Source organism: Rhinolophus ferrumequinum, chromosome 21 (genome assembly GCF_004115265.2).
Source record: "Rhinolophus ferrumequinum isolate MPI-CBG mRhiFer1 chromosome 21, mRhiFer1_v1.p, whole genome shotgun sequence".
In the NCBI taxonomy this organism is placed as follows: Eukaryota; Metazoa; Chordata; class Mammalia; order Chiroptera; family Rhinolophidae; genus Rhinolophus; species Rhinolophus ferrumequinum.
In genome coordinates, this window is record NC_046304.1 from 16,805,753 (window position 1) to 16,818,316 (window position 12,564).

The 12,564-nt window shown below is 40.2% G+C and overlaps 1 protein-coding gene across 2 annotated transcripts in view; it reads right to left on the minus strand.

The window, feature by feature from the left end:
- Window positions 1–12,564, minus strand: part of VPS53 (VPS53 subunit of GARP complex) — a 149,010-nt gene that overhangs the window by 22,911 nt on the left and 113,535 nt on the right. For both annotated transcript variants that reach the window (XM_033089976.1, XM_033089975.1), the window contains exon 17: window positions 11,902–11,980. In XM_033089976.1, the coding sequence (XP_032945867.1) occupies window positions 11,902–11,980 (79 nt within the window). The remainder of the gene's footprint in view (window positions 1–11,901; window positions 11,981–12,564) is intronic.

The following is a 12,564-nucleotide window of genomic DNA, read 5'->3' on the forward strand; positions in this document are numbered from 1 at the left end:
ATATTTATCAGTACCGTCTGCATGTATAGCACTGGACCAAGCTTATGTGGGGAATAAAAAAGGAGAAGGAACGTTTTTCAAACACCTGCTACCATGTTTCCCCGAAAATAAGACCTAACCAGAAAATAAGCCCTAGCATGATTTTTCAGGATGACACCCCCTGAACATAAGTCATAATGCATCTTTTGGAGCAAAAATTAATATAAGACCTGGTCTTATTTTCGGGGAAACATGGTATGTACCAAGCACCATGACTGACATTTTCACATGGATTTACTACTTACAATAATGCAGTGCTTTATAGATGATAAGATAGTCTAGAGGACAATAAATGACTTGCCTAATGAAGCATAACTGAGAGGTTAGCAGGTCTAAGATCTAGAAATTGGTTCACCTAACTCCAAAGTTCACGTTCTTTCTATTTTACCATGCTTTCCAAAAGAAGTGTTACCACCTAAATGAACTTGAAATTAGCTGAAGGAACCGGAGCAAGCAAAATCTACATATAATGTGAGGTTGTGTGTGTTTGTGTGTGTGTGTGTGTGTGTGTGTGTGTGTATGTATGGTAGTAGTGATGGAGGTACAGACGTAAAGGAAGGAATGATTCTTCCTAGCTCTTTGGTCAAAGATACATGTTCCTTAACTCCAAGGGGAAAACCAAGAAAATCCAGAATACAAAGTGAAATAACAAAGGTTTTAAGAAGATATATATATATATATTCCCACTCACTGCTTGGCTAATGGAAAGGTGAATTTATTCAATCATTTGTAAAAGCAATTTGAAAACATCTATCAAAAATCTTAGCATTTTAGATTTTCCAGTCAAGATGGTGGAGTAGGTGAACGCTGTGCTCACCTCCTCTCACAACCACATGAAAATTACAACTAAACTACAGAACAACTATCACTGAGAATCACCTGAAGTCTAGCTGAACTGAAGTCCTACAAATAAGGACATACAGAAGAAGCCACCTTGAGACTGGTAGGAGGGGCAGAGATGAGGAATGGACTGGTCCCATATCCATGTGTGACCATTAAAAATTGGGAAGGATAACTTGGCTGCAGAGGTCCCCCTGAGAGAAGCGAGGGGTGCCAGTACCACACCAGGCTCCCCAGGCCCAGGGTTTCAGTGCCAGGGAGAGAAGTCCCCATAACTTCTGGCTGTGAAAACCAGCAGAGATTGTGGGCAGCTACAGTACTAGGTGCTTCTCTTAAAGGGCCTGTGCATGGACTTACTCACTGATGGACTCACTAGCTCTGAGCTCCAGCACTGGGGCAGCAGATCGAAAGGCATCAGGGACATATGGGGAAGAACTGAATTGTCTGGCTTCAGAGTGAGGGCTGGAGGGGCAGCTTTCTCCTGGATGGAGGTGCTGGAGGAAGCCATTGTTTCTTTGTTGAGCTCACCCCCTCCCAGTGTGCAGACACATGCGGCCACCATATCTGAGACTCCTTCAACCTAGCTAACACCATTTGTTCACCCAGTCCTGGTGATTCTGAAACCTTACCCCACACAACTTTCAGGCACACCCAAGCCACTTCCAGTGGCTTTTCCATACAAATGGCCTGCCATGGTTCATGCTGCAGATTTTCCTAAAATCCCTCAAAAGTTCACAAAACCCAAACAAGCAATGTGTCTGGTTTCAGCGTGTCCCATACCTCTGGCTGAGCAGCCCTAAGCCCAGCACTGGTGATAGCTGGCCTTGGTTTGTGGCTTGGCCTCTTGAGGCACTTCCAAGCACAGCGTGGACAGTGGTCATCTGCAGATCGCTTTGTGGCACATGCCAGGTGGCCCTGGGTAGGGCACAGTCTGTGGCTGAACTTGGCCCGTAGTAGGTCCCCTCCTAGGAGGCCCTGGGGCTGGCATGCTCAGTGGCCAGCTTCAGACTGAGATGGAACATCACCCAGCTGCCTCCAAGGATGACACATCCAAAGGGCAGACAGGGCAGGTGCCAGAGCCCTGCAAAGTGAATCCTGCTCTGTAGGGCCAGCTACTGCACAACAACTCCTCCACTGTAGTCATGGCTGGTCCTCACAACCAAACAGCCCACGGGTCAAACCTTCCCATTGACATGCAAACACCAACCAAGGCTCAACTACAACAAGAGGGCACACAACTCACACAAGGGACACACCTGGAGCACCTGGCTCTTGTGACCAGGGAGACTGTGCCACTGAGCCCCACAGGACACCTACTACATAAGGCCACTCTACAAAGACAAGGACACATAGCAGCTCTACCTAATACATAGAAACAAACACAGGGAGGCAGCCAAAATGGGGAGACAAAGAAATATGTCCCAAATAAAAGAACAGAACCAAGGTCCAGAAAAAGAACTAAACAGAAGGTAGACAAGCAATCTACCAGATGCAGAGTTCCAAACACTAGTTATAAGGACGTTCAATGATTTCAGTGAGAACTTCAACAAAGAGATAGGAAACATAAAAATGGAGATAAAAAACATAAAAAAGAACCAGTTAGAAGTAAATAAATACAATAACTGAAATAAAGAATACACTAGAGGGATTCAACAGTAGATAAATAAAGCAGAGGATCGAATCAGTGATTTAGAAGATAAAGTAGCAGAGAACACCTAATGAGAACAGCAAAAAGAAAAAAGAATCCAAAAATATGAGGACAGTTTAAGGGACCTATGGGACAACATCACGCGTATTAACATTTGCATCATAGGAGTACCAGAGAGGAAAGAGAGACAGCAAGGAGTTGAAAACCTAATTGAAAAAAATGACAGAAAACTTCCATAACCTGGCAGAGGAAATGGATATTCAAGCCCAGGAAGCGCAGAGCGTCCTAAAATGATGAAACCAAAGAGGCCAACACCAAGATACATCATACTTAAAATGTTGAAAGTTAAAGACAAAGAAATAATCTTACAAGCCGTAAGAGAAAGGCAGTTAGTTACCTACAAGGGAGCTCCCACGAGACTGTCAGCTGATTTCTCAATGGAAAATTTGTAGGCCAGAAAGGATTGGCACAAAATATTCAATGTGATGAAAAGAAGATCTATAGCCAAAGTTACTCTACCCATCAAAGCTATCATTTAGAATTGAAAGACAGATAAAGAGCCTCCCAGACAAGAAAAAGCTAAAGGAGTTCATAATCACACCAGTATTACAAGGAGTGTTAGAGGGACTTCAATATGAAAAAAAAAAAGATAATTAAAAAAATTACTAATAAAATGTCAATAACTACATATCTAGCAACAGTTACTTTCAATGTAAATAGATTAAATGCTCAATCAAAAGATTGGGTGGCTGAATGGATAAGAAAACAAGACCCTTACATATGTTGCCTGCAAGAGACTCATTTCATATTGAAAGACACACACAGACAGAAAGTGCAGAAATGGAAAAGGTATTTCATGAAAACGAAATAAAAAACAAAGCAGGGGTAGCAATACAGATAAAAAGACTTTAAAACAAAGGCTATAACAAGAGACAAAAAGGGACCCAGTAATTCCACTTCCGGGTATTTACCCAAAAAAACCCACAACGCTACTTTGAGGTGATGAGTGCATCCATATGTTCCAATGCAGCATTGTTTACAATGGCCAAGATGTGGTGGCAGCCAGGGTGTCAATCAATGGATGAATGGATAAAGAGGAGGTGGTACATATATACAATGGAATACTGCTTGGCCATTAAAAAAGAATGAAATCTTGCCATCTGCAACAACATGAATGGTCCTAGAGGATACTGCATTGAGCGCAGTAAGTCAGATAGAGAAAGATAAATGTCACATTGTTTCACTTATAAGTGGAATCTAAAGAACGAAATAAACAAATGAAACAGAAACAAACTCATAGATACAGAGAACATTTTGATGGATGCCAGATGGGAGGGGGGTTTGGGAGAGAGGTGCAAAAGGAGAAGGGGTTAAGAAGTACAAAGTGGTTATTACGCAGCAGTCACGGGGATGTATAGTATAAGGAATATAGTCAGTAATATAGTATTAACTAAGAAAAATAAATAAAAATCTTAGCATTTTATACAGTTTTTGATTTCTGCAATTATTTTAAGGCAATTAATCTGAAGTTAATAATTATGAATGTTTAGAAACACACACACACAAACGTTCATTCATTGCCAGACTGTTTATAAATGTGAAAACTTGGAAATAACCTAAAAATCCATCAAAAGTGAATTTTAAGAGAAGGAGTTGATATAGTACTTAAAATGAGGAAATCTTAAGTCCACCAGTCATGAGTTCTAATACTGTCTGTGCAACCTGCTAAATGTGTGACTTGGGCAAGTAAACTAACCGCTCTAAGCCTTGGTTTTCTCAGCTATAAAACTGGGATAATGATGATACCTAAAATCTATATAGTTATTGGCAGACGATGCATGCATTGCGCTTAACATAGTGCCTGGCATGTATTAATTCCACGGTAAATGTTAACTATTATTATGACTTTCATAATAAATACTCTGCTATGGAATACTATGCAATCATTAAAATATTGTAGTCCTAGATTAAATACACAGAAAACTATTAGAACCCGCTAAAGGAGAAAAACAGCATGTAAAGTCTGGACTTACTTGATTTTTAAAAATATACATAAAAAGAAAGACTGAAATATATCCATTAATTGTAATTATGGGTGATTTAAAATTTCTTTTAAAAAAAATCTGTATTTTCTATAATGAAGGTGATTTTCTTTGGTCATAATGGAAAAAAAAAACTTTTATAAAAAAAGATGTGCTTTGATTATTGGTGGAAAGTGAACTTGAAGATTTCCCAACCATGCTGTTCTGTGGCCTCCTGAAATAGAACTACATTTTAATAACTGAGGAAAATGAGAACAGCTTTGAAGACTGTTCTAGCTATTTCAAAATGTCTTTGGGGGATAGTAATTCAGCATCCTAAATTAGTACATGTTCATAATCTTGAAATCTAATAGAAATTACATGCCAGACTGTAAGGAAATTTAATTTGTTCAGTTTCTTCTTTCTGGTTTGTTCTAAAACTACCATTAATGGGCAAAAAGCTAAGTGTGTTTGATTCTGGAAAGAGAGATTCTTTCAACTTCATGATGTTTGTAGCCTTAGGAAAAAGGAGGGGACCAGGGGACCAATGGACCCTTTAAAGGAAGCCATAGAATTAAAAAAAAAAAAAAAAATCCCACCTCTAAGGCCATAATCAGACATACTAATTTCTAAGGATTTACAGAATTTACATTTAAAAAACAGAACTCTTCTAATTTCCACCAAAACACTTCAAACAACTGCCTTTTCAAGAACCAGGAGAGTTGGTTTTATTTCTGGCTTCACTGTTATTAAAGCTTTATGGCTTTGGGCATATTATGAAAAAGAAAACAAATAAACACACCAGCATGACAATTCATGAGTTTTCAGGGAGAAATATGCAAAGCAGACTGGAATACTTGGGTTGGCTGATCAACCTATTTTTCTCCCCTGTAGGAAAGTCATGGTGTCAGATCAAAAAAAGCTGGACAAATATCTAACAGGATGCTTGAGAATGCTTAAAGAGCTCATAATCACGTATGTATGAACACTCATGTGAATCTAGTAGTACTGCGCACACACTGACTTATCGCTCTTTCACTTTCAACAAGTCATTTAAGCAGCTTTTGCCTCAGTTTCCACATGTGCCAAAATGACTTAGTCTTATTCTGCATATATGATGTGGTACAATCCTGCATAGAGAGAGACTTTAGTTTGAATCCTGGCTCTGTCACCGGTTAGCTAAGAGATCATGGATAAGTGACTTAACTTCTTTGAGTTCCAGTTCCCTTATCTGTGAAAGGGAGAAGGAAATAACTACCTTATAAAGGAAATAGCTTGGCCACTTTATAAATTTATCATCAGAATTAAATTAGAAAGTGCACTTGGGTGTTGATTCCTGGTAAATGCTCCATAACTGATAACTTACTACCATCTCATAGAGGTTATGTAAGAAAATAATGCAAATATGGGAGGGGAAAGTGGTAATTTTTTTTTATTTTTATTTTTTATGTATTTTTTTGTTTGTTTGTTTGTTTTTAAGATTTTAGTGGGGAAGGGGAAAAGGACTTTATTGGGGAACAGTGTGTACTTCCAGAACTTTTTTCCAAGTCAAGTTGTTGTCCTTTCAATCTTTGTTGTGAAGAGTGTCATTCAGCTTCAAGTTTTTGTCCTTTCAGTCTTAGTTGTGGAGGGCACAGCTCAGCTCCAGGTCCAGTTGCCGTTGCTAGTTGCAGGGGGCACAGCCCACCATCCCTTGTGGGAGTCGAAACCAGCAACCTTGTGGTTGAGAGGACGAGCTCCAACCAACTGAGCCATCTGGGAGCTCAGCGGCAGCTCAGCTCAAGGTGCCGTGTTCAATCTTAGTTGTAGCGGGCGGAGCCCACCATCCCTTGCAGGACTCGAGGAATTGAACTGGCAACCTTGTGGTTGAGAGCCCACTGGCCCATGTGGGAATCGAACCGGCAGCCTTCGGAGTTAGGAGCATGGAGCTCTAACCACCTGAGCCACCAGGCCGGCCCTGAAAGTGGTAATGCTGATATAACATAGCAGCAACACTACTACAATTTCAAAGATATAGTTTCAGAGAGATCAGTAAACTCTCATCATATTTCATTTCCTCCACGTGGGACTGGCCTGTTTAAGGCCACTCCTGCCTATGTTTTCTGCCAAACTTTGACCCTCTGTGTTTTCCTCTCCTTTTCCAGCAGCAGGGCTCTTGCCTACACCTAGGGGAGCTAACAGCTGGATGTGGGCATTCCCTGATTCTGACCGTTCTTTACTCAGCTCCGGGATGCTACTTGTTGAAGTAAGAAGCCCTGCCATTAAGTACCATCAAGGAGCATCCCATCATCCTCAACGGCACTTGTATGTGCCTAAAGATGTCAGGGTCTACGATCTGGCCATTTCCTATAAAGACATCCAGGTTTCCTACTCTATGTCTACTTGCCTCACACAGCTACAGCTGTCTCATATTATCACCATTCTTTTGGTCAAATGACCTTTACTTCTTTCTTCTTCTTGCCTTCTTCACCTTCAAGGGAGTGCAGCAAGTTCTCAAGTTCTCAAATGACATTCATTCAATGTCATTTTGTTATAGTGCCGTAGGCATTTAACTCTTGTTTATATCCATTAGCCTATGGTAAAACTGGTTTCGTTGAATGTTTTTCACCTAAAGTTGCAGAACCTATCAACGTTAAGTGACTTACTGTACTATTGTTAAGCAAGTACTATGCTATGCCATGCAGATCCAAAACTGAATAAGCCTTCAAGTTGCTCAAAGCTTAACGGGGGAGACAGAAATATAAAAATAACTGTATAACAAAGTAGAGAGGAATCTACATACTACAGTATCTTGAGAGAGAAAGAAACTCTGGGTGAGACAAAAAGAAAAGGATGACATTGCAAGATACTCAAAACAGCCAAACAAACTTGAAAAAGAACAAAGGTGTTAGACTCACACTTCCTGATTTCAAAGCTTACTACAAAGCTACAATAATCAAAACAGTGTGGTATTGGTCTAGGGATAGACATATAGATTAATGGGATAGAATTTGGACAGTCTAGAAATTAACCCATACATCTATGGTCAACTGATTTTTGACAAGAGTGTCAAGACCACCCAATGGATAAAGAATTCTTTTCAACAAATAGTACTGGGACAGCTGGATATATAGATGCAAAAGAATGAAGTTAAATCCTTACTTCACACCATATACAAAAATTAACCCAAAATGATCAAAGGCCTAAATATAAGAGCTAAAACCATAAAATGCTTAGAAAATACAGGTGTAAATCTTTATAATTTTGGATTAGGCAATGGTGTCTTAGCTATAACACCAGAAGCACAAGCACTGTAAAAGAAAATAGAAAAATCGGACTTCATCAAAATTAAAAACTTCAGTACTTCAAAGGACATGATCAAGAAAGTGAAAAGACAACTCACACAAAGGGAGAAAATATTTGCAAAGCACATATCTGGTAAGAGGCTTAGTATTGAGACTATAAAAAGAACTTTTACAACTCAACCATAGAAAACAACCCAATTTAAAAATTGGCAAAATATTTGAATTGACATTTCTTCAAAAAAGATACACAAATGGCCAACAGGCACATGAAAAGATGCTCAACATCTTAGCCATCAGAAAAATGCAAATATAAATTGAAACCACCATGAGATGCCATTTCAACCCCCACACTAGAAAGGCTATAATTAAAAAAAAAAAAACTGTTGGCGAGGATATAGAAAAATGAGAACCCTCATACACCGCTGGTAAGAATGCAAAGTGATGCAGTCACTTTGGAAAACAGTTTGACAATTCCTCAAAATATTAAACATTGAGCTACCACATGACCAAGAAGTTCTACTCCTAGGTATATATGAAGAGAACTGAAAACATATATACACACAAAAACTTGTATATGAGTATTCATAGTATTACTCATAATAGTTAAAATGTGGACACAACTCAAATATTCATTGACTGATGAATGGAATGGATAAACCAACTGTGGTGTAACCATACAATGGGACGTTATTCAGCCATAAAAAGGAATGGAATATTGACACGCTACTCCGTGGATGATGACTGAAAACATTAGGCTGAGTAAAGAAATCCAGTCACAAAAGCCACAGATAGTATGACTTCATTTATGTGAAATATCCTGAATAGGCAACTCCATAGAGACAGAAAGTATATGAATGATTGTCGGGGAAATGGGGAGGAACTGCAAATGGCAGTGGGTTTTCTTTCTAGTGTGATGAAGATGTTCTGGAATTAGTGGTGGTGGTTGCATGGCCTGTGTGAACACACTAAAAACTACTGAATTATATACTTTAAAAGGGTGAATTGTGTGATAGATAAATTATATCTCAATTTTAAAAAGGGGGCAGACATCTGAACTGGATCTTAAAGGATGTTCTCACTGGGCAGACAATAGTAGGAAGAGAATTCTAGGCAGAAAGAATAGAATGAAAAAAGGCACAGAAGCCACAAAAAAGTAATGCATTCAGGGAAGTGACAGTGACTCCGAGGCTGGAGTATAGATATACACATAGGAGTCACAAAGCGAACACAGTAGTGAAGGGACAAATCATGAAAGGCCTATCTGCTAACCAAGAAGAAGGTGATGGGGTGCCTTCATGGAGAATGACGTCTCCTCCCAGGAACAGGATGTAACCGAAGTGTTTGGCTCAATCTATCTTGTCAAAGAAGCCTCCTTCCATCACCTCAGAATCATCCAACCCCACTCCACTTTGGCAAGCTCAGCACTCACTGTCTCACCCTTTACAAAATACAATTATTTACTGCATTCAAAGTTTTCTCCTCGTCAGAATATAAACTCCATGGAGGCACCCTGTTTCCAATCTTGACTTTGTGAGTGCAAGTACAGAGCACCCTGTGGAATTCCAAACATGGGTACTAAGATCGGCAATTTCGACCAAGTTCTGAGCTTTCTTTACTTCACAAACCTTTGCTCATATTGTCCCCCGGCTGGGAACGCTCTTCTAATCACAAGTTTGCTCAAACCTTCACCATCCCTCACGGTCTACTTCAAATGCCACCTCCGTAATTACACAGGCTTTTCTCGCCTCCCCATCTGGATATGAACTCTCCCCTCTTTTACAAAGGGTGCATTTTGTACTTTTCTTAGGGTGCTGATTTTGGTATTGATTTTCTGATGGTACTATCCTGCAGTTATTTAAGCATTCCTCTCATCTCACACATCTCTTGCTCCACACCTTCTAGAATCTAAGAACCTTGACATAAGGTCTATGTCTTTCCTAGCCTTGCAACTCCCATCACTGTGCTGGGTAGAATCTGAATTGAACTGTTCAATTAGCAGCAAAAATGATGGAATCGGAGACAGAAATAAGCATGATCACAAAAGTTTTTAAAAATCCTAGAAGAAACTACACAAAACAGGATGCAGGCACAAATAACAGACAGTGTATGTTGAATCAATCTGTGACCACTTGGCGTGTTTACATCTGGTCATTTTCATCACATGGATTTCATTTTGCTAGAACTCCAGAAGACTCAGACAAAGAGTAATGGCCTCCCAGCTGCTGCGTTCCCAAGTCTGTGGTTTTCTTATGATATAAACAAAAGATTCTAGAGGTATGGTGTCTGTATTTGCTGATGTGGGTCTGGGGGAGAAATGGGTGCTGGGGTCGGGGGGAGCTTGAGGGAAATCCACCTAGTGAACTGACAGTTCATATAAGCAACACCTGGAGTGTTAAATCCCCTCCAATTGTTATTTTACTGGAAAAAAAAAATCCACTCTTCCTTTGGTAAATGTAAAAATTCTTTCACCAGCTGCATTCCAATCTGAAGTGTATGGCAGTTCAGGAGAGATGGCAGCTGGAACAGATCATATTCAGGATGTATTGAACGTTTGCCAGCAGCTAGGGGATAATCAGAGCCCACAAAACGAATCTTCAGAGCAATGTTCCTTTAAGAAAATGTGTTAGCCTCAACCTGCCTGCTCAGAGTTTTCTGCTTGTAAACACTGACTATACTGGAAATACACATCCACATCTGATAGGCCTTTTGAATAGAAACTTTGTGATATCAGCTATTCAGGACTTCCCGCTTAACTTCATAAAACTCCTGAAGCCTAAGTTTTGAGTTTAATCCTGTTTTTCTGAAATATTTACAATCTACTACAAAACCAAATTCAGACCAAACGTCTGCTTACATAACCTTGTGACAGGGCCACTCCTGACAAGAAGGAAAGAGGACTAACATTTATTGGCACCACGTCCGTTGCTCTCTTTGTGCTCCATCCTCACAACTCTGGGAGGCAGATACCCACATTTCACATACAAAGGAGGTAACTTGGGCCCAGAGAGGTTAAGTCATTTGCTCAACACCCCCAAAGGAAAAATGAGAAGAGTTTCGTCTGTCTGACTCCAAAGCCAGTGTTCTTTCCATTGTGCTGTGCTACTGGCCAGTACACCCCAGAGAAGTTCTTTCTCTACAATTTCTGAAAATGCTACAAGTGTCTGTGATCCTAACACAGGCACTGGCAACCTTTTTCTGTAAAGAGCCAGACAGTAAATATTTTAGGCTTTGTGAGCCATATGGTCTCAGTTGCAATTACTTAATTCTGCCATTGTAACAAAAAAACAGCTATCGATAATATATAAATGAATGAGCATGGCTGTGTTCCAATAAAACTTTACTTACAAAAACTGGCAGTGGGCCAGATTTGCCCCACAGTCTGTAGTTTGCTGACCCCTGCTTTAGAAGGTTCTAGAATGGGTAGCTTCATGATAATTGGCTTAGAAATCAATGAAAAATTGACTGTTTCCAACTTAAGTGATTAACAAACATGAGTTTTCTATGGTCTATATGGTCCATGTACTTAAGGAATTTACATTATTTTAGGGAGAAAAGACACAGGCACATAAAAGCCAAACAGCAACACAAGGCAGCATGTGGTAAGTGCCAAAGGAGGGGATTTGAGAGCTGACTGAGGGGCCTCCATAATATTAGAAAACCATGGTCTGCAACCTGATCAAATAATCCTGCACTGGCATCAGAGCTCAGAAGGAGTTGGAAAACCCTCTCAGTGGGCAAGACTGCAGATGAGTCAGAAGTTACCGATGTGAGCACTCACAAAAATGCCCATTCAACGAGACCACTTAAGGTTTTCGGCATGTGTCTGATGCCAAGCAAAGAAAACATCTCCTTTAGACAAACCAAACACATCTGTTCCCTGTCATGTTCTCAAAAGACAAGCAATTGACCTAAGGTGCAAGCTAATCGGAGCACTTTTGGAAACTCCTAGAAGTCTTCCATTCTCCTCCCAGCTGATAGGTTAGGCACAGAAGAGCCTGAAGAAGCTACGGGCAAGGGAATTGGGGATGGCTCTTGGAAATCTAGGAAGAAGCACTTCCTACGAGCTTACCTTGCTCATGGCAGTCAGGGCAGGGTCGCAGGCAGCATCCAGATCCTGAACCAACAACTGAATACTGCTCGAGATGACACTGCAAACCAAACAAATTACTACGGTCATAACTTTAAAAAATGACGTTCTGAATGACTGACACAGCCCCTTCCAAATGTTTTGGACACCTGTGTAAAATTAGTTCATCATTTCATCAGAAACTCGGAAAACTCGAGTTTCATTTCTAAAGGGAATTAGTGACCATGAGGACCATTTTGGCTCTTTCCTCATTCTTGCTGCATGTCCTAGTCTTATTCAGGTTTGTCGCCACTCAGGGCACAAAATGTCACCACAGCTAGTCTCCCTGTTTATTACACCCAGAATCCTTCACATCTGTCTCCAAAAGTACCTGTTTGTGAAAACGTTTGAATGAGAACTTGGGAGAAAAAAAAAGTTGAGACAAGGAGAAAAAATAACATACGAGTGAGAAGAGAATTTTGATTTTTTCACAATGAGTGGTTGATAAGAAAGCTGAAGGTTGGCCTATCCCAATCTCATTTAATGACCGCAACAAAAATGCTGCAAGGTAATACCAGGCAAAGAACTGCATCAAGAAGGCTTTGTAGTTTGAACATCTTGGACAGACAGCCTCCCACCCCAAACACAGACACACACACACACACA